The following is a 26,814-nucleotide window of genomic DNA, read 5'->3' as shown; positions in this document are numbered from 1 at the left end:
ACTTGCAAACCGGAATTGACTAAACAGTATCCAGTGTAAAAGTAAGGTAAAATTATATTGTATAATTACTCCCAACTCATGTAACACCATGTAAATACTGTTGCATTGATATCTTAGAGTATCTTTTCTTTTTTGGTAGAACCTCTAAACAGAGCAAATGTTTGACAGCACGGCACCCTCTACCTCCCCCAAACCCCACTCCATATGGCTTTTGTTCTACATAAATGACCAGGATTCAGAAGCACAATGAAAGTCAAATGTAGAGATAACACTAACTAGGGAAGCAGTAGCTAAACCATTTCTATCCCTTGCAGAGCAGCATATAAACAAAATAAATAGCATGCTGAATCAAGGAAGTTCATGTCTGAGGGAATTATACTAAAGCTGGATAGTACTGAGATGAGGTGGCATCATGAACAATGTTAATTTCTGGTCACTTAGGCACAAATGAAACATTTAAGTCCTAGAGAAAGTGCAGTGAAGGGCACTGCAGCTGATCCCTCTTGTCAGAGGATTTCATTTTGAGTAAAACTTAGAAAATTTGGACGGGAACCTTGAAAGTAGACACGAGAGGGACCTTGTATTTTTATGATAGTAAGCAGAATAGAAAAAGTTCATCCTTCACATTTTTTCAAGATAGACCACTCAATGTGCATCCAAATGGCTGGTGACCATCTCTAAATAGTAATGCATATGAATGCATTTGTTTCTAAGAACTAGCCATGTCACCCATATATTAAGAGAATCGTTGTTTCCTCACTAATTCCACAGTAATGACTGAGTGAACAGTGAACTCATTTGGAGATACTCGAGAGCATGACACACAACATTACTACACAACTTCTATACTCATCCCTCCCCACAAGGAAGGAACCTTAAAAAAGCAGGTGTGGAGCATTAAGGAGCAAACACGGTATTCTCAAACAATGTTTTGAAAGTTTTACTGTTAAAGATGTTCTATAACATGTCCAGAGCATGTTAACAGAAAGTATGCCATATGTTAGCTAAATTGTTTAATGTTAGTAAAGAAGCTGTGTCCAAATTTACGGAAGAGGAGCAGTGACAAGCTGCAACAGAAGACAGAGAATGATGTCATCAAGCAACTACTGAAAGCTAAGCAGCTACTACAGCAGTGTGCATGATTTGTCAGACTGTTGAAACAGCTTTTTACCCAAGGACAATATTTATGTTTGACTGTAAATTCTTTTACTTCTAAAAATAATCACCTTCTTATTGCAACGTTTTGGGTGGAAAGCATTAATTTAGAAAAAAGACGTTGGCTACAATCGTCTTAAGGGGCCCTGGCTGAGGAGTGGGTGGAAAAACTGCACATCTCCTCCAAAGAGGGCATCGAAGGGAATGAGGGTGATGAGGTCCTCAAAGGCAAGAATGCCAGCGGTGAGGGCATCACACTGGCCAGATGAGGCAGGCTCGCTGGTGATGCCCTAATAGCCGCAAGATTCATAGGGGATGATGACGAGGTGCAGTGAGGGCAGTCCTGACATCCTCACCTTGCGCCTGTGAACGTTTAACTCCTGTGTGGCTGATGACAGTGCACATACCCTCAGTGCTCAGGCTCATGTCATGGAGATGCAACAGAGGCCCTAATAGTCGTTAGGTTCCAGGAGCATGATGTTGGCATACAGTGAGGACACTCCATAGATCTTCACATTGCCTCTGTGAATATCTGACTCCTGTCTGACTTAGGGCACCTTGCTTATGCTCAGTGATCAGGGTCATATCATGGAGACACAGCCATGAAACTTTAAATGCACCCAATCCTTTGGCAGCCTTCAGCACCTGCCCCCTTCAGGACCACACCATCACCGGTCACAGATGCTGAAGAGATGGGGGCCAACCCCACCTCAAAAGGTGCTGAGAGCACACAGAGAGAATGAAGGAACTCTATGGCGCCTGTCCACGACATTCTGGCAGCAATGACAAGCACCATCGAGGTGCAGGCATCACTAATGTGTCCAGTGAGCGTGAAGCCGGACCATTACTTTGGTCTTAAGGTTACACACTGCAGGGGACGAGGCCCTGGACTGAGGAACTTACCTTTATCTTGTGTAGGAACCAAGATTTGATATCTGAGTGACAGGAACACTGCTAATCATAACAAAGAGCCTTAGAAAAGAAGAGATTCCTGGGGGTTTATTGACAATAGTGAACATTATGTACAAGTGATTAACAACTGTGCCCATGGGGTATAACTACATCCTCTTAACCTTCCTAACCCTGCCGCTATGTCTTGGTATTCCCCCGTCATTCACAGTGGAAGTGGAGGCAGCCTCCTGACTGCTACGCCGTCAGGGGGTCCTCTGAAAGGCCGAGATCTGAGGCCTGCTTTGGGTATCCCTGGCTGAGGAGCTGCAGGCTAGGTGCACCCTCCTTAGCCTATGGAGCTGAAGATGATGGGGTCACAGGAAGAGAGGGGTTGGATTGGCTGGAGATTCCTGGAGTCACCTGGGTGGATGGCCCCGGGGTGTCAAGCTGCTGATCCTCCTCCCTATGGGTGCCCGAGGGCCCCTGGCTGACTCCTCAAGAAGAAGGGGAAGCTGGAGTGAGATTGAGCTGCCCTGCACTCCTCTCGTGTTGACACTGTTGGGGGCCAACTATGGCGTCAGTGATGAAGTTCAGCCTATGCAGCTGTGCAGAACCAATGTCCTGGACCAAAGTCTCCATGGCGGTAGCCATTCTACCAGCATTGACCTCAATGCATCGGCATGCTGGCACTATTGCCTCAGGCTGAAGGTGGACAGACTCCTCCATCTTCCCTTGAAATCTGAGCATGCACCAGACATCCCTTCCTGATGTTCCCATGATTGCCTTTACAGCTCCACCAACTGACTGAGGACCGAATCAAGAAGCTCATCATCTGACTCCAACTCAGCAGATTCCTTGCCTCCAGCAGTCCTCCAAATCGCCAGCGACCTCGCATGTCCCTGCCTCAGCCTGCTGTGCTGTGCTCACCAGGTTGTGGTCCCAAGCCTGCTCGACATCTAGGTCCCTCCGAGTTGTGTGTTGCTGTGCTGGTGGAGGGTGTGGGTGAGCGCTGTGTCAGGTCTTCAATGGCGCTGCCCTCAGGATACTCAGCCAAGATGCTCTTGGCGCTGGAGCCGGGGACAAGATTGCCTGAGGGTGACGTGGCAGATGTACCTTGGAGAGAAGTAATAAATTATTAGTGCTTGGCAGCCTCATAACACACACAGCAACTCAAAGGCTGACAGAGGGATGATGTGGTGCAGGATCCTCACGTGGACGCTTGCCGCTGACCTCACCGTCACCTCAGGGACAGTCCACATCCTCTCTGGCCAGCTCCAACTCATGACTCTCAGACGGAGTGAGGGCCTTGATGTCCAGCATTCCACCCCTGGTGTGGGACTTCCCCTATTGATTGTGCAGGACAAGATCGCACACAAAGGCAGATAGAGTGTGAGTAAGGCGCATGCCAGGCCAAATGAGAAGGATGCCAGGCATGCATGTGTGCTGAGTGGAGCCATGGACAGGATGAGAGCATGATCTCCAGAGGAGATGAGGCTAGATGGAGGTGTGAGGGTGCGTGTGAGAGAGTGAGTGGTGATGTCCCTTGAGCTGGCAGTGATTGAGATGCCAGTGAATGTGTGATAGGCTTGTAAGCGGGTGAGTTGAGATTGATGAGATGGTTGGCTTACCCTGGCAGCACAGGAGAGATCATTCGTCCTTTTTCTGCGCTGGATGGCCGACCTCTTGTGTGCAGCTTTGGCACTAACCACCGCTGCCATTGCCTTCCAAGCTGGCGTGGTGACACTGATGGGCCTTCTGTGGCCAGCACAGGGTAGAGGACATCACGGCGGGCCTCCACGGCATCCAAAAGGCATCCCAGGGATGCGTTACTGAATCGGGGGGGCTGCACTCTTCTTGGCTTTTGGGGCCATGTCTTCACCAGAGCAGTCCTGGGCTGCAAGCATTGAGAACTGTACGCGTGGCTGCAGTTTAAATATAGTGCCCAGTGTGGGGAAGCAGTGAAGTAACCGCGTGGTGGGGAAATCGGAGGCCAGCTGCCAGTGAGATTGCGTGTTTCCCATGAGTGCATAGTTTATGATGCGGGAAGGGGACGATACGTTGCGAAAATCCACCATTGCAGCTAGTAGGTAAAATGTCTTTGTTCACGCCCACTACTGCACTTAGTGCAAATCTGGAACTATTCCCCCAATGACTAAAATACTCATTATGTGTTGCTTTCTTATTCAAAATAATAAATTGCATCATGTCTGTCCTTCCTCCTCCCCAGAAGGTTTATTCTCCTACACTCATTCAGATTTACTCCTGAAAGCAGATGTACACCTGCCTCTGAATAGCTGATTTAAATGTGCCGTTGTTCAGAATGAACTGTCCGTAAACCAGGAGTCGCCTGTCTTATCCTATTGCAGGGATCTTTCTGGTTTTGGTGCCTCGTGTCCATTATGTAAAGACAATTCCAGGTAAGAAGTGGGCCTCGACAGCCAACCACCTGTTCCTGTGTTCTGGGCACAAGCTCCTGCTGTATACATAGTCCTCACTTTAATCTCTGCACTGTTCATGCACATGCTATTTGAACTTCCATAAGTTATCGGAGCCTAAGTGTGATGGACTATGGCAGTAAATGTCTTGCTGCTTTCCAGTAAAGGGTTCCTGAGATGCTTCAATTTTTGTTTGCTGGCTTTATGCCTGGAGACACCCTGCTGATCCTTTATGCTACTCGAAGACAGCACGAAAATCTTGGAACACTTGATTCATGAGAATCTAACTGGGTTGACGCAACTGTAAATGCACCAAACCCAGTCACAATATGGTTTACAAAAAGGCAAGTAACATGTATGTCCATGCATGCTCAATGTTTCCTCTAGACAGATCACAGGCTTTGTGAGATCTGAGTCACAAAATGGCCCAACAGGGGCGATAGGTTTGCTTCCACTCAGTAGCAGTCCACCTTTCCTCAGTGACCAGCTGACTTTTCCACACCCATGAGAAGCCACTGATGCTATGCTACCTCTACTATATCATTAAAACTTTACTACGGTTCAGCTTAGTTTTAAAACGGAGTGCTGAATGAGCTCAGCATGTTGTCGCTGGGGTCTAGCATGCCTGAATGAATAGGGCATGACATGCCAATGCTTGTGATTTGAAACACAGTTGCTGCTGCATAGACAGTAATTAGCCCATTTAGCTGCACAGTAGAATCACTGCTTTACACCCACTGAAGCACGGCTGCAATGAAGGCGTGCAATTATAACTGCACAAACCAGTAACATAACCCTCTTTTCCCAGTCACTTGTCACATGCTGTGTACTACTTCCCAACCCAATGATCTCCAATGTCACCTTTTCAAAAGGAGAGTTGCTCAAAATTAACACTTTCTGGTTTCAGTTCCCTTTGTTGAGGGGGGCATCTTTTCTTAAAATAATCATGTCTTTTGAATGTGCAGATATTTTGTGCTGTATATTTTAGGCAGCAGCAGTTTTATGCCCTGGGCCATCAGCAGCAGCAGAATTGTACTCGAACACAATCTGTAACCTCATGGTCCAGCACATCTCCCACTCTACCATTACCATCAAGCCAGGGAATCAACCCTGGTTCGATGAAGAATGCAGGAGGGCATGCCAGGAGCAGCACCAGGCATATCTAAAAATGAGGAGTCAACCTGGTGAAGCTATAACACAGGACTACATGCATGCCAAACACCAAAAGCAGCAAGCGATAGACAGAGCTAAGCAATCTCACAGCCTACAGATCAGATGTAAGCTCTGCAGTCCTGCCACATCCAGTCGTGAATGGTGGTGGACAATTAAAGAACTCACTGGAGGATGAGGCTCCACAAATATCCCCATCCTCAATGATGGAGGAGCCCAGCACAGCAGTGCAAAAGATAAGGCTGAAGCATTTGCAACAATCTTCAGCCAGAAATGCTGAGTGGATGATCCATCTCAGCCTCCTCCAAAGGTCCCCAGCATCCAGATGCCAGTCTTCACCCCATTCGATTCACTCCACGTGATATCAAGAAATAGCTGAGGTACTGGGCACTACAAAGACTATAGGCCCTGACAATATTCCGGCAATAGTACTGAAGACTTGTGCTCCAGAACTTGCCGTGCCCCTAGCCAAGCTGTTCCAGTATAGCTACAACATTGGCATCCACTCAGCTATGTGAAAAATTGCCCAGATATGTCCTGTACACAAAAAGCAGACAAATCCAACCTGGCCAACTACTGCCCCATCAGTCTACCCTTGATCATCAGTAAAGTAACGGAAGAGGTCATCAACAGTGCTATCAAGTGGCACTTGCTTAGCAATAACCTGCTTACTGGTGCCCAGTTTGGGTTCCGCCAGGGCCACTCAGCTCCTGACCCCATTACAGCCTTGGTTCAAACATGAACAAAAGAGCTGAACTCCTGAGGTGAAGTGAGAGTTACTGCCATTGACATCAAGGCCACATTTGACCGAGTGTGGCATCGGGGAGCCCTAGCAAAACTGGAGTCAATGGGAATCATGGGGAAACTCTCCGCTGGTTGGAGTCATACTCAGCACAAAGGAAGATGGTTGTGGTTGTTGGAGGTCAGTCATCTCAGCTCCAGGACATCACTGCAGGAGTTCCTCAGGGTAATGTCCTTGGCCCAACCATCTTCAGCTGCTTCATCAATGACCTTCTTTCCATCATAAGGTCAGAAGTAGGGATGTTCGCTGATGATTGCACAATCTTCAGCACCATTCGCGACTCCACAGATACTGATACAGTCCATGTCCAAATGCAGCAAGACCTGGACAATATCCAGGCTTGGGCTGATAAGTGGCAAGTAATATTCGTGCCACACTGTGTCAGGCAATGACCATCCCCAACAAGAGAGAATCCAACCATCGCCCCTTGATGTTCAATGGCATTACCATCACTGAATCCCCCACTATCAACATCCTGGGGGTTACCATCGACCAGAAACAGAACTGGACTAACCATATAAATACTGTGGCTACAAGAGCAGGTCAGAGGCTAGGAATCCTGCGACGAGTAACTCGCCTCCTGACTCCCCAAAGCCTGTCCACCATCTACAAGGCATAAGTCAGGAGTGTGATGGAATACTCCCCAATTGCCTGGATGAGTGCAGCTCCAACAACACTCAAGAAGCTTCACACCATCCTGGACAAAGCAGCCTGCTTGATTGGCACCACATCTACAAACATTCACTCCCTCCACCAATGATGCACAGAAGCAGCTGTGTGTACCATCTACAAGATGCACTGCAGGAATTCACCAAGGCTCCTTCGACAGCACCTTCCAAACCCATGAGCACTGCCAGCTGGAACAAAAAAGGCAGCAGATAGATGGGAACACCACCACCTGGAGATTCCCCTCCAAGTAGCTCATCATCCTGACTTGGAAATATATCGCCGTTCCTTCACTATGGCTGGGTCAAACTCCTGGAACTCCCTTCCTAACAGCACTGTGAGTATACCTACACCACACAGACTGCAGCGGTTCAAGAAAGCAGCTCACCACCACCTTCTCAAGGGCATTTAGGGATGGACAATAAATGCTGGTCCAGCCAGTGAAGCCCACATCCCATAAATGAATATTTTTTTTAAATTATCTGAATGCAGGTGTTTGAGTGTGTTGTAAATGTCATCTCTATTTTAAATTATTATAGCTTGTTTCAATATTTCTCAGCTGCATCTTTCTAAGTTCCTTTATACTGTTTTCCCAATTATCAGCCATTTTGATTACTTCCCATTTTCACCAGGTTATTGGATCGAGCATGTAGATAAAGGTATTCCGTAACTTGGATGAGGATCAATAGTCATATATCTGTCTATCTTTATTCATGCTTACTTTACGCTCTTCACTTTTGTGGTTAAATAATCCCACATTGGCTTCCAGGACGATGGTTTCCCACTCTTCCTTACACTTCGCATGTTGGTATGCTGCCACCACTATACCTTTTGCCAAGGATGGAAAATCATTGATGAATTTGAAGATTTGCGATCTGCACCTTGTCACGACTGGGATGGGAGGAGTGCGTGAATTATCAGGCCCCACTGCTCCGCAGGCTGTACCATCAATTTAAATGTTTAATTTTCTCACCAAAATGGCCAATTGTGTACCAATACCTCTAGTACCCAGAAAAAGAGAGACTCTGAACAGGCTTCTTTCAAAAACTCAGAATGATTAATTTATTTTAAAACAAAACTTCTTTTAACAAGTTGCAAGTGCCGGTTAACACAACTGTAATTGGGAAGTTTAACTATCTATCTCTTCCTAAAGAATTCCCCCAACACACACACAGGCAAAAAAAAGGGGGGTAAACAAATAAAAGTCTCTCTGCAGAGATGGGCTTTGGAGGATGGGTGTTATAAAATAAAGGACAAAGCCCGCAGGGTCTCGATACTGGCGACCTGGAGTTCTCTTGTGTGAAGACTGGTGGTCCCTGTGGATGCCTGGAAGGTCTCACCAACCCTCAGTTTTGCAGGTCCAAGTGCAGACTAGTTACACTCAGATGAGGATTCTCTGGCTACAACTCGATAGCCACACACAATTTTAGGTAAGGTAGAGAGAGAGGGAGGCAGTCAAAGTAGATTTCTTTCCTCAGCTTATTCTCCAACAAGACTCCCTTCCAAACAAGCAGGTTCATAACTTAAGTTTCTTCCGTCTCTCCCATGTGGCTGCCTTTTATGTCTCCCAGCGTTTTATTAAGTAAAGAGCTTTGCAGTTCAAACACACAAACAACTCCTCCTCAAGTACTGTGTATGTCAGGTGATTTCTTGGAAGAAGCCTGCTTGTTTACAGTTCCAAGGTGAATTTATGACCTTCTTTTAAAAAAAAGATCCAGATTGGCATCCAGATGACTAGATCATGCCAGGTCCTTCCATTTTGTAAAAGAAAACTTCAGTCTTGAAAATAGGATTCTAACAACCTCCCTCCATTTCTCCCAGAAAATATGAACTCCACAACTGTGTTGGCTCAGAGTATACCATTTACATTAGTTATATGGCTGTTAACTGGGCAGCACGCCTTCAGACACACTACTCAGTTATGCATTATTTCCCCTGTAGCCCAATGCAGCCAAGCTTTCAGAAAGCACATTGTACAAACACTTTCACTTTTAGCAGTGTGTTTAATAAAAAGGAAAAATGTACATCTTATTTAATACACAGTATACCAATTTACCACTTATAGCACTGTAAATTGCAGATGTAGAGAATATCAATCACTGTCAAATACCAGGTTTCACATCCATATAGCATCAGTCCACTGAATTCTCATTATAACTTACAGGTTCTTTTCCATCCAAAGCTTCCATCCACTGTCTGCGATCATCTTCTGTAATAGCCTGCATGGTGATCACACCTTGCCTACAAAATACACCAACATGAGAAAGTAGATGTTAGAAATTGAAGTTCATGCATTAAAGTTTCTAAGACTGAAAAATTTTCCAGAATGCATTTGTGGCACTTTAGCAGTAAGGATTTTTCTGATCTCACCAGTGAGCGCAGGGGAAGAATATTTTAAATTTTATGTACATTAAAGCAGGATAATGTCCGTATTTCATTAATTCAGTGAGTGCATTCGAAAGCACAATAAGCAATTTGAATGAATTTTTCCAAAACAGCAGTGTTTATTGTAACAGAATACAATCATGTGGAAAAATTGGAAAATTCACAGAAAGGCAAAATAACCTTCAAGTTTGCAACAGATTCATTGGGTTTTGATAATATTCAGGAATTTTGGTCCTCTGCAGTTAAAAATTATACTGCAGCAGACTAAAACAAATTGTTTTCACTTTCATTACAATGTCACATCTTTTGCAGCTTATTTTGGCTCTCGTATCTTACATTAGTCTCATGGCTGACTGCAGTTTCCCCCTTCCCCTCAAGACCGTCTATCCTTGAATTGACATTTTTGGCCACATCTCTGCAAAATGAGCTGCAAACCGTCACTGCTAAATTATCCTATACTTCACAAAATCTCACTTCAGCCTGGGCTGATGACACCTGCAATACAGCGTTTATATCAGCTTGGTAGTAATCTGAACCACGGTCATTTTTAAAATTGAGAATGTTGTTTTGTATGTGAGGTTTTATAAAAGTATTACGTTTGGGACTGTCTCTAATTCAAGGCAAAACGAAGGAGTGAAGAGGGTCATGTGATCTGTTGAGTTCAGCCCAAGAAGCCTCAGTGGCTTGGTTACCATGTAGGCCGGGGGTCCAAGTTGAGACTTACTGAGTAATGTGCAAAATGTTTAGACCTGAAAACGAAAGCACGAACATCTGGGCTGACTGTGGACAGACTTTCTGTCTGAGTTTTTGGACAGGAAGAGAGAGAGAGACTGAGCGAGTGAGAGGGAGAAAGAGCGAGTGAGAGGGAGCAAGTGAGAGAGAGAGAGAGTGAGTGGGTGAGTGAGTGAGTGAGTGAGTGAGAGGAAGAGAGCAAGCATGAGAGCGAGCGCGAGTGTGAGCGAGCGCGAGAGTGAGCGCGAGAGCGAGAGTGAGCGCGAGAGCGAGAGTGAGCGCGAGAGCGAGCGCGAGAGCGAGCGCGAGAGTGAGAGCGAGCGCGAGAGTGAGAGCGAGCGAGGTGTCACAGAGACAAAAGACGACAGCCGGTGTGATCAGCAGAGATGAGAATGCTGCTGATATTCTGGGAGCCACCAAGCAGAACATGGGAGGCCGGATGTATTCCGTTGAAGAAATGCATCCTGTGGCACTCTGAAGGCTATGGAAGATTTGCACTGGCAAAGCTGGGAGGAGAAATCACCGGAGTGGGTCTTACTGCTGTTAGTCGGTCCAAGAATTCTCATAAAACTGAGGGAAGTGCCTTTCAATGGTCACAGGATGTTATGACTCAGTGAAATGGGGAAATGTGAACCTATTGGAAGCTGGGAGTTGTTAATTCATTCCAAAGCCAGTTGGTGAAGTAGGAAACTAGATGTCAATCTTTTGCTTAATACTAGGTTTATTTACAGAATGCAACATTGCAAATGCCTGCCTCTTCTCTGACCAACATCCAGTGTCCCGACGTCTCTCTCTAGATGTGCTCGAGAAACTTAATCAATCAATGCCCTCAACCTGTTTATCCCTAACCTTAATAATACAACTAACATTCCATTAGCAGGAGTGAATGTGGACATGGGGTTAACGGTTATGTCAAAAAATTAATAAGGGGTAACTTTTTTGTAGCTTAGACTATTAGTTGCCTACTAGGTAATCTTTAGTTGATATTGCTTTTCATTTGTTTGTTACAGTAAAAGTCTTAATACTTGAAATCTTGCACAATTCCTCAAAGTCGGTCACTGGGAATTTTAAGTATCTTTTTAAAAGTTATTGGTTTCTACAGGGATTGTAACAATGTGCCCTGGCTTGATTTAATGAAATAGCCACTGAACCAAAACCACAAAATCTACCATGAGAGCCATTTGCTTATAGGGACTATCGTAGTTAATCCCCCATCTTGGGATCCACTAGCATCCACAGGGAAACTGGGTGTATAGGAAACTTTCATAGTGACCATGCTAGATAAGATATCATAGAATCATACCACACAGGTGGTGACCATTTAGTCAATCTTGACTGCATTGACACTTGAAAACAGCTATCTAATTAGTCCTACTCCACTGTTCTTTTGCATAGCCCTGCAAATCTTTCCCCTTCATATAGCTGTCCAATTCTTTCTTGAAAATTACTAAATCTCCACCACCCATCCAGACAGTGCATTTCAGATCATAGCAATTTGCTGCATAAAAATAATTCTCATCTCTCCTTTGATTCTTTTGTCAGCTACCTTAAACCTGTGTCCTCTGGTTACCAACTCTCTTAACAGTTTATCCTTATTTATTCTATCAAAACCCTTCAGAATTTTGAACACCTCTACTAAATCTCTTAAACTTCTGTGCTAAGGAGAACAATCCCAGCTTCTATAGTGTCTCCACATAACTGACATCCCTCATCCCCAGAACAGTTCTAGCAAATTTAATCTGTAATCTCTCCAAGGCCTCAACAACTTTCCTAAAATGTCCTGCCCAGAATTGGACAACACTCCAGCTGAGGGTTAACTAATGATTTATAAAGGTTTAGCATAACTTCCTTGTTTTCATACTCTTATTCTACTTACAAAGCTAAAGATCTCATATGGTTTTGTGACAACCGCATGAACTTTTCTTTTTTAAATTAATTCACAGGAAATAGGCATCACTCGCAAGTCCAGCATTTACTGCCCATCCTTAATTGTCCTCAAGGTGCTGGTGGTAAGCCACCTGTTTGAACAGCTGCAGTCCATCCAGTGTAGGTATTGTTATGCGCCCCAGCTGATGTTACTACTGGACAAGCCTGATCCCAGGGTGGAACCTGGCTTGATAGATCCTAACTTTTTTTAAAGATAGGTGGAGAGTGACTACCGAACAGAGTCACAGGAGTCAACTGATGAACTTTTAACAAAATAATAAAATATTTATTAAACAAGTAAGGATGAACTATATTACAATACTGCTTTACTCATAACTATACCTTTACTGATACAGCTTTGTAAGGATAACATAATTTCTAATTACAAAAGCTATCTTATACTTTAATGTTCACAGTAAGTACGCAGTCCATGTCAACCAAAAGGTGACCTGTGGTCATTCACACCACACTCTGAAAATAAGTGACAGATGCCACCCCAACCAGATGCTATGGATTTCTCATCAACACCCCCAGATGCTGAATCAACCAGTCTCACTGAACTCCGTCTTTCACACAAGGGTTTCCAATCTTCACTCTCGAAGAACTTGCTTTGGAATCTCCTCCCAAACTGACACTTTCTCTCCGATGCCTTCCGCAAGGGTCTATCTCCAAGGTTTAGAACTCGTCTTCCGATATTCCTCTCTCCTGGATCACCACGTGCATTCAAGCTTTCTTCCACATTCTCTCTGACTCAACCATGCTAACAGGACACCGCTGCTTCACATGCCCATAGTAAAGAGTTACAGACCTTCAGCTGGCTCTTTGGAACTTCCAGCTTCTCCCAAGCCTATACTGCTTTAAATCTGTGTCCTGCAGCTTTCTCCTTTTAAGCTTGAAGGTTGGGGCCTTCCTCTCTGCTCCTTACTGTCACTTCCACAGAACAGGATCTTTTCCAGACCCCTGTTCTTCCTTTGGCTAGAAGGTCTTCTTGGGACCCCTCCTTTCTGTCTCACTCCTTGGCTTTGGGACCTTTCAGTTTTTTGGGGAAATCTACTCTCTCTGCAGTTCCCTCTCCCAGTAGACTGCTGACAACTTGGAATCTCCCTTGACATTCTCTGTTACTTTAATTTTAGAGCAACTCATCAAAGATTCTTAGACTTAATGCCCTCTGCAGTCTTAAACTGCTCCTTTTACCTTACAAGGCAGTTAGCCCCTTTCTTTTTGGAGATGCTCACTGTCCGGCACATGTTTGGTGCAAATGTTACTTGTCACTTATCAGTTCAACTAGTCCTGCCACCTTCAAAAGATTTTCATGAGTACGCACCCAGGTGTCTCTGCTCTAAAGGTTGGGGGAAAATTTAACAGAAAACAACTGTTAAACAAACATTTAGGAATCATATTTGTCAATACTCAGCTGCAACACCAATTCCTGCAAATACATGCTGATAGTCTACAATGTGAGGAGCTCAAAACTGGTCATCCATGAGTAACTCTAGGCCAACAGCAATAGCAGAATTCATCCCATCACAATCTATAATCTCATGTCCTGGCATTTACCCCTCACTATCATTACCACCAAGCCAGGCAACCAACCCTGTTCAATGATCAGTGTAGAAGAGCATAGTGGGAGAAGCAGTAAGTGTACCTAAAAATGAGGTGCCAGTCTGGCGAAGCTACAACAGAGGACTAAAGGCTAAACTGTTGGAAGAAGCAAAGTAATCCCACAACCAACAGATCAAATCAAAGTTCTGAAGTCTTACCACATCTAGTTGAGAATGGTGGTGGACAATTAAATAATTAACTGGAGGAGGACAGTCCATAAACATCCTTATCATCAATGATGGTGAACCCAGCACATCAGTGCAAGAGAAAAGGCTAAAGCACTTGCAACCTTCTTCAAGCAGAAGTAATGGGTGGATGATGTATCTCGGCCTCCTTGGTGAGGTCTCCAACACCACAGATGTCAGGCTTCAGCCAATTCCATTCACTATACACGATATGAAGAAATGGTTGAATGCACTGGATGTAGCAAAGACTATGGGGCCTGACAACATCCCTGCAATGGTGCTGAAGACTTGTTCTGCAGAACTAGCCACACCTCCAGCCAAGCAAAACTACAACACTAGCATCTATCCGACAAAGTGGATGTTGCCTAGGTTTGTCCTGTCCACAAAATGCAGGACAAATACAATCCGGCCAATTATCACCCCAGCATCCTACTCTCAATCATCAGCAAAGTAATGGAAGGTGTCGTTGACGGTGCTAACTAATGGACCTTATCCAGCAATAATCTGCTCAACGATGCTCAGTTTGGTTCTGCCAGGACCACTGGGCTTCAGACTGCATTATAGCCTTGGTCACAACATGAGTAAAAGAGCTGAATTCCAGAGTTGAGGTGAGATTGACTGCCCCTGACATCAAGGTAGGATTCGACCTAGTGTGACACCAAGGGACCCTAGCAAATTGAAATCAATCGGAAACAGGGGAAGTCTCGCCATTGCTTGGAGTCATAAACACGCTAACACAAAGGAAAATAGTTATAAAGTTGTTGGAGGTTTATCAACAGAGCCCCAGAATATTGCTGCAGTAGTTCCTCAGGGTCCTAGCCTCCTAGACCCAACCATCTTCAGTTGCTTCTTCAATTGCTTCATCAATTACCTATCCACTATCATAAGGTCAGAAGTGGGAATGTTCACTGAAGATTACACAGTATTCATTTAGATTGTAACTCCTCAGTTAATGAAGCAGTCTATGTCCACATGCAGCAAGACCTGGCCTACATTCAGGCTTGAGCTTATGAGTGGCAAATAACATTCACTTCACAAATCCATCATGCAATGATCATATCCAATAAGTAAGCATCTAACCACCTCCTTAAAATTCAACAGCATTACTATCATTGGATTCTCCCATATTCAATATCCTGGGGTCACTGCTGGCCAAAAACTTAATTAGTCTTCTGCAATACCAAATTCCAGCATCGAAAAGGCACGAGTTAGGGTATGATAGATACTCTCTGATTGTCTGGCTGAGTGCAGCTCCAAAAACACTCAAGAAGTTCAACATCATCCAGCACAAAGCAATCAGTTTGATTGGCACCCCAACCACCACCTTAAACATTCACTCCCTCCACCCATCGCACTGATGCTGCAGCATGAACCATTTACAAGATACACAGCAGTAATTCATCAAGGCTCCTTCAACAGTGCCTTCCAAATCTGCTACACCTATCACTTAGAAGGGCAAGGGAAGTAGGTGCATGGGAGCACAATCACTTCCAAGTTCCCCTCGAGTCATACACCATCTTCACTTGAAATTATGTTGTTATTTCATTGTTGCTGGATCAAAATCCTGGAATCCCTACCTAACAGCACTGTAGGTGTACCTACACCACATGGACTGCAATAATTCAAGCTTGCCACCATCTTCATAAGGGCAATGACAGATGGGCAACAAATACTGACCTTGCCAGTGATGTCCACATTCTGTCCACATCTCCCAATGCTTAAAAGGGTACGTGGTAAAACAAAATGATTGACGAGGAATTTACAGGAAGACAGAAACAACCATGGGTTTAGTCATGAGATCTCTGGAAAAGGAGATGGTGCATAATTGTAGCAGTAATAGCAAAAGCTTTATTGGTGTGCCAAAAGACTGAAGACCGTAAAGGATTGTATAAAGCCACTAAAGGTACTGTAGGGCAAATTTAAACCGATTCAAACTTAAGGCAGAGCTACTAAATAAATATTTTTCATCAGTCTGTACTCCTGTAGAGATGATACTCATGTTCCAGATGAGGGTTCTCAGTATTGAATAAGATTATTAGTATTAAAATAATGAAAAATGCCATCCTGGATTAAGGAAACTCAAAATTGATCGGGCTCCAATAATAATATCTATCCAAGGTTATCCTTAGATAATACCTATCCAAGGTGATTAAAGAAATGGAACAGTTGCTCTGTGAGCCCTTTGCCCTATCTTCAAGGGAGTCAGTCAGGAATAGTTCTCTTAAACTGATGCTAGGTCATATAACTTCTATCCACAAAAAAGGGGACAAATTCAAGAGAACTAAAGGCCTTTCAGCCTGACATCCATTATTGGGAACATGCTAGAAGGAACATAAGACATGCTCTTTATGATCACTTGGAAAGGGAAGGAAACACAAGAAATTCACAGCACAGCTTCTGAAAAACAAATTTCGAGGAAGTCATTGGGGTAATGGATAAGGGAAGCCTGGTGGTCAGTGTCTAACCGGACCGTCAGAGGTACTTCACACGAGGTTACTTCTCAAGACAGAATCTTGTCGTATTAGTAGGAATTTCAAACTCTGGATGAAGAACTGGCATCAAACCACAGCCAAACTATTATAGGTTAATGACATGGTTCTGTTTGAAGACACATTACTAGTGATATCCCTAGGCTTTGGTCCTAGGCCTGCTGCTTTTTACTGTCTTCACAATGACCTGAACATCAACGATGACAGTTTCATAAGTGAGTTTTCAGATGACACCAAAATCTTTGCAAGGCAACAGACAAGTGTAATCACATCCCACAGGATTTAAATGTGTTGGGGAACTGGGCCACACAATGGTTAATAGTAGCCAACTTAAATAAAAGTAGTGTCATGCACGCTGATAAGGCCAACAGAGAATACACTAGCATTCAATATGAATCAAAGGACATGATTTTGACACTTCACCAGTTTAAATTCCCCCACGTGGTGGGTGACTTAGTGGCCTTGCAAAAGGTCCAGAGGAGAGCCACAAGAATCATTCCGATCTTACAGAAACTCAGCTATTCAGATAAATTCAAAAACCTTTGTCTATTTACGATACAGCATCATAGACTTAGAGGTGACCTGATGTAGGGCTACAAAATAATTGAAGGACAACATCCCTTTGGAAGGATTATTTCAGTTTAACTGATTAGTAAGGACCTGAGGACATGAGTTTAAACTATGGTATAATAGGAATAGACTGAATGCTTGCTGGTTCTTCCTTTTCCAGAGAAAGATGAGTCTCTATAATACATTGCCACTGGTATGGTGATGTTGACTCTTTGCATGCCTTACAGAGGGAGCTAGAATTGGGGCAGAGACTACATCATATAGGAGGCATGTGCCTTTATAGGTATCTTTATGGTCCATGCGACCACATGGATTGGTTTCAATTGCTTAAAGGGATCTCAGAGGGCTTTTACAGAATATTTTTCCCTCATTGGCCTTGGAGTCTGCCCTTTTTTTGCCTCTCCAAGGACATTGCAAGGCTGTGGGGTGGGTGTGAAGTGGAGATGAGAGGTCAAGGGAGACAGGAAACATTAAATTACGATGGTCCTGCCATCATGGTATGGGCAGGCTTGATGAACCTGGATCCTTTCCGACCAGTCAATGCTGTATGTTCATAGAATGCAAGCATTTTTCATAAAGCTACCTGTCAGTGTAGAACACTATGGATTTCTGAACTGTAAAATGGTGTATTATTTATTTATTTCACATGGTGTTAAACACAAAGAAACACATGCAGTTCAAGGATCAATTCCAGCAAAATACAAGTATTGTTTTTCTATCCCGTGATCAAGTGAAGTATGAAAAGCTATTTTACCTGCCCACTGCTTCTATATCAAAACAAAATCTTTTGTCTGTGGCATCAGACTTTTTTCTTGTGCATGATTTAAGAACGAATGTATCTTCATCGCCCTAACAAACAAGAATGCACACAAATCTTACTTTTAAAAAAAAATTCTCCGGATATATTTGAAACGAACGCATGTTTTCGGTATTATACAGCAGATTCATAAACATTTAAATGTAGAGAAATAAATTGCTTAAATTTGTACGGCATCTGATCATGTCACTCAAACATCACAAAATCCTCCATACATTTATTGTCCAATTATTATTGTTACTATTGACTGTACACATCAGCCATTTGCTAACAATCAGTAGTATGAAGAATTACAAGTCAATCTGTTTCTCTGGTGATCGAGCAAAGTTAAATCTGTCTTTCAGCAAAATATAGGGTCACCTGTTGCTGGAAAAATAACAGCATGTTAACAATGCATGCTATTATGAATATACAAATCAACCAGGGAAAGAAAACCTTTTCAGGGAAAGAAAAGATACGCCACAGATTGTGGATTTTCAGAATTTGCTAGTCTGATTGCGCTGCTTCGCCATTTGTTTCGCACTAACAGCAGCTTGTCATTCGCTTCCTCCTCCTCATTGTTTTTAAGAACTTGCTGATCTGCACATTATTTGCCCATTAGGTTTGTCACAGAAACTTAAGTCTGGTAACTAAGAGTTTAAGTACCTTGTAATGTTGTAATGCAATAATAATCTGCCTTTCTGAACCAGAATGGAAACAATTTAAAGCGCTCAGTCTCATTTAAGCATGTAGTCAATTGCTCTTATAGATTTTGAAAGTGTCAAATTTTAATTTTTTCCCTACTTTTCCTTTGTGTTTCATTTTTGATGAACTACTCTTTCTTTCCGTACCTGATTTGACTCTAATTCATCTAATCCATTTCATTCAACTTTTCCATTATTTCTGTTTCTTTCTTTTTCCTTAACTAAGGCCCCAGATACCCTGTTATCTGTTCACACTTGCAGCCCATTTTGGTGTAAAATTTTCTTGAGCTGAAGAGTAAAGAAAAAAGTCTAATGAATGCCATATACACAGGATTCTCTGCTCCAGGAAGATCTTACCCTTTTATTTCTGTATATCTGCACCATCAAGATCTTAACGTGATAAATGAATGTAGCAACAACTTGAATTACCTCATGATTTTAACATAGTAAATCTCCCAAAGAGTTCCACAGGAGAGTTATTGAAAGAAGTTCAACAGCGAGTCACATAAGGATATATTTGGGCAGGTGACCAAAAGCTTGGCCATGCACCCGGCATCAAACCACAAATTCTCTTGACTTTCTTTTTACTCTCAGCAATCAACAGTCAAATTGACGATGTAGCCAATCTTTTGTTATGCCAATTAACTTTAAAAAATTGTTACTTGGGTGTTTTACTTGTTTGACAGATGACCAAAAGCTTTGTGAAAGAGGTAAGTTTAAGTACCGTCTTGAAGGTTGAGACACAGGTAGAGAAGGGAAGAGATTTGGGGAAGGAATTCCAGAGCTTAGGGCCTACGCAGTGAATTATCAGAAAACATAAGAATGACAGGTTACAGAGTCATCTGAAAGTCTCTAGTGAATGAGCGCCTCCCAAACTGTTCAGGAAGTCAGGTGAGGGGAGTGGAATGAGAATATGGACTAAAAGCAATGCACCACATAAAGGGGAAGGTCAAACGTAAAACAACAATTATTGTGCCTGAATTTATCAAGTAATAGTGATGCTAATGACATTCACCGTTATTTATGCCAAAATGGCATAGTAATGTCTGAAGGTGCATGAAAACGCAATTATCTAAAAGTTACTGTCGGACTTGTACTATTCCGTTAGCTTCTCAAAACGGCACTTTGCTATCTACTCCACCATTGAAACATATTGAAGTGGCTTGAATATTGAAGTATTTGCATTGTAGACATGAAATAAACTTGCCACAAAAAGTTGTCTTTTCATTACAAGTCTAAGTACCCTTTTAGGAATGTGATAAGTATTAATTGCTGCCAAACAATCTATCTAGCACTGAAAATTAACTATTACGAGTTAAGGCTAATTTCTTTAGCTATTAATGATTCAAGATTTCAAAAAAGTCAAATGTCATTTTTTAAAAACTTTTTTTTTAGCCTCTCAATCTAATACATCTTTCATTGTCCTTATTCCTCTTTCTGCGCCTGATTGGATTATGGATTCACTGACTCCATTTCAGATTTCCTTCCCATTCCTTGCTCTGTTAATTTCTCAATCCTTCAATCTGATTGGTTAGGTATTTGCCCTCTTCACTCAGGCTCCTGATGCCCTGGGCATGAATTCTGTTCCCAGGTCCTGATCCTGCATCAGGGTGAAATGCAGGTTACTATGGGGAGCAAATGCCAGCAGTGGAGCCAAGAGGGCAATTTTGGAGGAGGCAGCCAATTGAATGGCCATCTTCAGGAGTCCTGCAGGTGAGCTCCCGAACCTGGAGGGAAAACAGCAGTCAAAGGTCAGCAGTCCCAACGTCAGAGTTGGTTTCTGCTTAAGTAAGTAGGGAAATGTGAGGGCGCCAGTCACAAATTGGGTAAAGAAGAGAGCCAGAAAGCTTGGGCTCACTAGACATGAAGGGAAAGCCCCCCCACAGTAACTTGCACTACCATGGTTGCGGCTGAGTTTTAGAGTGATGGCTTCCATATTGAATTCCATCTCTGATGTCTACTTGGTGTGCTGCTGGAAGACTGCCACCATTAGGGATAGGCAGTGGTGTAGTGGTATTGTCACTGGGCTAGTAATCCAGGGACCCAGGGTAACGCTCTTACCCAGGTTCAAATCCCACCACAGCAGGTAGTGAAATTTAAATCCAATAAAGTATAATGATGACCATGAAACCAATGTTGATTGTTCTTACCTTACCTGGCCTGGCCCACAGCAACGTGGTTGCCTCTGAAAAGGCCTAACAAGCCAATTCTCCAGGGATGGGCAATAAATGCTGGTCTAGCCAGTGATGTCCACACCCCATGAATAAATGGATGGTCTCTGGCACTGGCCTGAAAATCCAGTTGGCGTCACTGAAAATTCAGGTCTATTTCCCTTACTGTGTTGCTAACAGCTCACACTTTCAGCAACTTGCCTGCAAAATGTTTAAAATCTTTAAAGTGCAAGGGCAAATCGTACTGACGGCAGACAAAGTAAGATGAGATAAGAAAGACGCCCAAAGTGGCAAGATAAAGCTAACCTATAAGGTTATAAGAAGAATATGCCATGAAGCCACTCATTCAATGAAATATGTTTCTTAGGTTCCAAGTGAAATCTACCATCTTATTGTCTATCTGCAGCATCTCTGTTATGTGTGTCTTCTATAGATAGTTACCCCAAAACCCAACAAGCTAAGCTGCAGTTTGTGGAGCATGTGGAAATAAAGAAAATAATCATTACAACATTTATCAACAAATTCTTGGTGTTGCACTTCAGTCACCCTTCATAAATCTGAAGCTTTATCGCTAAAGTCTATTTTGGAGGTAACTGACAAAGAACACAAATAGAAATAAATGCAAACAATTTTAATTTAAATACTTACAATTTTCCCACCTGACCTCTGATCAAACTGCACCATGGTAAACCTCTTTGTCTCCTTTTTATATGAGCAGTAATGTTTCACCCAACTTGAACCAAAAGGACCCGTTCCTATAAGATGCAAAGCATTCAGATGCATTACACTATTACAAAACGTTTACCCATCACAATAATAAAGTCATTTACCTTTAAGCACTGAACTAAGACGCACTTGAAAACTGGCTTTCATGCCCATTTTGAGTTATGACAATTGAGCATGTTAAGATCACAAAGAACTGAATTTTAGCATTGCTGAAAAGAGATATTTTGTTGAAGCTTTTCATCTTGCACTCATCAGGATAGATGCAAGAATGCCAAATTTCAAAGGGAGCAATAATTTATACTGCAAGAGAAAAGGATGCTGATTGACTAGCTAGTTGACTCTAATTGATCGAGACATTGCCACGGAGAATGCACCAGGGAACTACTGCCCCCCCCCACCCGGCCCCACCACCTCCCATGCTTTCGTTTATTCCAAAAACAGAACATGCAGAACATGTTCCTTTTGCCTGAAGAGGACAGATCCCTGCATATGAATACATGTAGCTTCTGGCAATATAAGTGACCTACATGTGAGCCCAAATGATCATCTTAAATTTGTTGTTAGTGTAATTATTAGCACTCGGGGTTGTTCAGCAAGTGCTGTCCAATCGCAGAATCACAACTAACTTACCATTATTCACCGTGTTTTTTAAGCATGGACTGGTCAAGTGTGGTCAGTACTCTGCCTATTATGAAAAGCCACAGGGATGTGCTGTTTGATTCGATCCACCAGTCATTGGGATGTACAGCCTACATACCTAGCATGATTCCGGCACTGAAATTCATGTACCATATTACTCACTTGTGTGGTAGGCAGAACGTCTTTTTAGTTTTATGGAAACATCCTGTTAGTGGAAAACATCACTGTGTTGCCACTGCATAGTAACAGCATGAAACAGCTAGCTTCACCTATTGCTCAAATTTTTGTGATACCTTACCCTTCCAGGGTAATTTGAGGTAGACTGGGCACTTTTTAGTCCGAAAGTGGCTGCCTTAGGGCCATAAGCATGCACAATACACAGTGAGCAATGGTCTGATCGGGTTGTCATTATCCCACAGGATAGCTTTAATGCGCCCTATTTTGGCGTTGAGTAAGTAAGCTAGCCATTTCACACTGCTACCATGCAGTATTGGTATAGAGTAAAGACTTGGTCAAGTTACCACAATAAGCATCCCCTGAAGACTGAGGTCATCAATCAAAAGCTGACTCAGGTCATACATGAAGGCATCATTTACTAAAAGTAAAATTGCAACTGCTTCTATGTGCATAATCTCCAACATTTTTTAAATTATCCCAGCATTACATCAGCAAATAACCAGTCTGAGCCACAGCAGTCAAATAATCATAACCAATGTCCCAGCGAATCAAATAACTGAAGTGGCAGATAGGGTTTTAAGATAATGAAAGTGGGGGGTGGGGGTGCAGAGAGGATTCAGGAAAGAATCAATTTAAGAGCAGAATGTTAAGACTGCACAGCGCAGTAACAGTTTGGATAAAAATAAGCAGAGTGGGTCAAAAGGGCGGAGAGTTGAACAAAGGTAATGGGGCATTTGTGACTAAGGTGATATTAGGGAAAAATAGAAAGAAGTTAAAGCTTAAGGCTCTTTATCTGAACATGCAAAGCATTCATAACAAAATAGTTGAATTAAAAGCACAGATAAAAATAAATAGGTTTAATTTAATAATCATGGTGGAAATGGGGGGCTTAAATTAATAAGAGCAGCCACTATGGCAGACCAGAAAGGCAGGGGCAACACCTCCTCAGCCATTTCTGGAAGGGCCAACACAATTCTGTGCGCATCATAAAATTCGTAACGGGCTTGACAGATGCTGGGAGGATGTTACCCTAGCTGGAAAATTTAAAACTAAGGATCATAGTCTCAGAATAAGGGGTCAGCCACTCACAACTGGGATGATGAAAATTTTTTCAAAGGGCACAAAACTTTGGAATTTCCACACCAGAGAGCTGCGGGCAGTCAGTCATTGAGCATATTCAAAGCGTAAATTAACTGCTTTTGGTTACTGAGGGAATCAAGGAATATGGAAATAGTAGGGGAGGTAGAATTGAGGTAGAAATCCGACATGACATTGAATGGTGGAGAAAGCTAGAAGGGCCTTGTGGCCTACACCTGCTTCTATTTCTTATGTTTTTATTTCCACCCTTTTTAAAAGTAAAATTAAAGAACACTTTTTTAAAGCCAGTTTTTATTGCTGATTTTATGATCCTGAAGCCCAAAGTTCAAGGAAAGTCCCAATCTCTTGGTCAATAAAGCCTCTTCCTGCAAAGACCTGTTGTCAAGTTGCAGCACTGTCAACTCTACCAATCTATTTCAACTACTGAGGGAGATAAGTAACAAGTAAAAATATGCAGGCAACCAAAGCTTCGTAGACTTTTTTTTTTAATTACAGCCTCTATAAATAATATTCAATTTAAAACTGCTAGATGAAATCAGCCAAACAAAAGATTGAAAGCCATGTGAACAAACATACATACTTTTTTCATGCAGGTAAAGGTAACCCTCCATAGCAAATGGAGTTGTTCTGGTCAACTCATGAGGGTTTTTCTTAATCTTATTCATCAGTTCCTCTACTTCTGACCTTGCACCTTCAAATCGATTTCTTGCCTGTAAAACAGAGTAATGTAAAGGAGTTATACAACCACTCGGTGACAGGGTATGCAGCATCAACATTTATTGGTTACTGTTTCATTGCCATTTGCAGGACCTTTTTGTTGTATTGCCTATACTGCAATCATAACTAGGGACTGAATTTTAAATCCCCAAAATATTGGTAAATTGGGCTTAGGTAAGATATCAACACTTTAAAAAATCTCAAATCCAACTCCAACCTGAATGAAGGCAGCACGAGGCTGGCAGTAAACCCACTCTCAGGAGGCAGGTTAGCAATTTGAATATTTTAACGAGGCTGGCAGCCTCAGATTTAACCTGCTTTGTACGTTAACCCTGGCTGGCCGAGTCTCCCAGGTCTTGGGAAAACTTGCACCTGAAGGAGGCAAGGGCGGCTTCGGGGAGAAGGAACCTGCACCCCTCCAAGCTACCCCCACAATCCAACCAAAAAGCTCCCCCTAACCACCGCCATCAAACCCCCCCTTCCCCCGGTATAAGCGGCCCCTGTCAAGATCAGAGCCGTTGGGCTAAGCTTTTCCAATTGGGCGGACGGCCCAACATCAGCAGGAAATGCGTGTCGCTGGCAGGCATGGGCAGCCAGCGGGCATCCCCCCTCCTACTTTTAAAGGCGGCAGCCAATGAAGTGGCTGCTTGTGCAAGCTGCCATCCTATTCAGGATGCAGCACTCCCCCTAAAGCTGCCAGCCCAATCAGAGGGCCACCAGAAGTAGTGGAAGGTTTTGAGGCAGATAAGGGCCCTGCAGCTTAGAGCAGTTAGGCAAGAAAGTGTTTTAAAGAAATTCCAGCACCAAGTGCTGAAGGGGAAACCCTTCCGGGGATATTATTGGGGCCAATGGGGCTGCCTTCCCTGCCCGTGGCCCCTTCTTTGCTTAAAATGGGCCTCCCTTCATTTCCGCCCCCCTTCCCCCGGTCTGCTGCTGAGAGGATGTCTCCATTTATCTAATGGCCTCATCACACAGCGGGAAGGCCGAAAATGCCAACGGCTAAGTAAAATGGCCCTGAATAGGCCCCTTGCATATTTAAATTGGCTGCCTATCTCCTTGGGGCAGGCAGCCTGCCCAATTCTGGTCCTGCCATCAGTAAAATTCCCTGACAGTGGGACATGGTCAGGGAGCCGATCTGCCACAGCTCTCCACGATTTTACTGGCCCCATCGCCTCTAATCCCACCTCATGGGGGCCGGTGTTAAAAAAGTGCTTAATTGATTGCAAAAATCTTCACGACATCCTGCGGTTGTGAACGACGCTATTAGAAATGCAACTGCTTTATTCCTTTCTTTTATGTTCTTGCATGAAGTATAAAAAAATCAGGGAAGAGCTTTTTCCAAACAAGATGATATTTCAAAATCCGGTTAGTCATTTATTTCTGTTTGGACAGGAGATGGCAGCACCAGGGTTCCTTGAAATATCGATGTGTATATTTGACTGCAGAAGATCAACGTTAAGCTTTATACGAATCTGAATCCTTTTTCAAATGGGTTAATAAACCCACAGCCTGGTTAAATGCTCAAGTCTCTACGAGAAAGCTTAGTGTGTTTCAAATCCTAGGTTACCTGTCCACCACTCGATTATATTCCTTGGGTGTTTCTAAATAAATAAATTCACCAAATAGTGAAATTAAGCACTTTGGGACTTTGATTACATTGATGGCACTATATAAATACAAGTTGTTGTTCAATACGTCTCAATCAAATTTTTAGCCGCAAGTGAATAGTTTCGTGACACGGGGAGAATTTGGAAAATTGGCTGCCACTGTCTGTTATTTAGTTTCCGCTCTCCTACTATAAAATAAAATTGTACCCAGCTATGTGCAGGTCATTACCCAGATTTTAGCACCAAAAGTCATTAAAAAAAACATTCAAAATGAAAGAAAGAACTCTACAAGGATCAAACCAGGAACAATTTTTTTGAAACCAGATTCACCGACTTTGATCCAAAATGCAAGCATACAATCGAGACCTATTTATACTCAACTTTCTGAAAAACAAAGCTTACATTTTGTATGTTGAGGTGTAGTGCTGTTTTGTAGTGGTTAAAATCTTTGGCCAGCTCATAGCCCTGATGATAAAAGGTGAAAAGCATCTGAAAAAAAGACAACATCTGAAAAAGGAAAAAAAGGTTACTTTTAATTCAATATAATACATTTAGGTAAGAAAAGGAAGGAAGGGAGATGGAATATTCACTAAAGGAATGGTAGTGGTAATTTTACTGGCTAGTCTTCAAATCCTACCACGGCAGCTGGTGGAATTTACATTCAATTAATTAATAAATCTGGAAAAAAGGCAGTTTCAATAATGATGACCATGAAACTAGTGGATTGGCATAAAAACCCATCTGGTTCACTCATGTCCTTTAGGGAAGGAAATCTACCGCTCTTACCTCGTCTGGCCAATTGAATCCTGACAAACAGCGATGGGGTTGACTCTTAACTACCCTCTGAAATAGCTTAGCAAGCCTCTCAGTTGTATCAAACTGCTACAGAAAAGTTAAAATCCAGTAAAACTGAATGGGCCACTTGGCATCAACCTAGGCACTAGAAAGACAATGGCATACCCTACTCAGTCGACCCTTAGGAACATCTGGGATCTTGTGCCAAAATTGGGAGAGTTGTACCTCAGACTAGTCAAGCAACAGCCTGACATGGTCATGCTCACCAAATCATACCCTACAGCCAAGACTCCTCCATTACCGTTCCTTGATATGTCCTGTCCCACCAGCAGAAGGGACCCACTAGAGGTGGCGGACTGTGGTATAGTCAGGACGA

The 26,814-nt window shown here is 43.0% G+C and overlaps 1 protein-coding gene across 1 annotated transcript in view; it reads right to left on the bottom strand.

Moving 5' to 3' along the window:
* Positions 1–26,814, bottom strand: part of arhgap10 (Rho GTPase activating protein 10) — a 240,081-nt gene that overhangs the window by 96,535 nt on the left and 116,732 nt on the right. The window contains exons 7-11 of the mRNA XM_078541232.1: positions 26,046–26,150; positions 23,900–24,029; positions 21,328–21,434; positions 17,763–17,857; positions 9,282–9,360 (exon numbers count right to left, since the gene is read on the bottom strand). Coding sequence (XP_078397358.1) covers positions 9,282–9,360; positions 17,763–17,857; positions 21,328–21,434; positions 23,900–24,029; positions 26,046–26,150 — 516 coding nt within the window. The remainder of the gene's footprint in view (positions 1–9,281; positions 9,361–17,762; positions 17,858–21,327; positions 21,435–23,899; positions 24,030–26,045; positions 26,151–26,814) is intronic.

This window comes from Cetorhinus maximus, chromosome 1 (genome assembly GCF_964194155.1).
Source record: "Cetorhinus maximus chromosome 1, sCetMax3.hap1.1, whole genome shotgun sequence".
Taxonomy (NCBI): Eukaryota; Metazoa; Chordata; class Chondrichthyes; order Lamniformes; family Cetorhinidae; genus Cetorhinus; species Cetorhinus maximus.
Note: the sequence above shows the minus strand (reverse complement) of the source record. Positions and strands in the feature narration are given on the sequence as shown.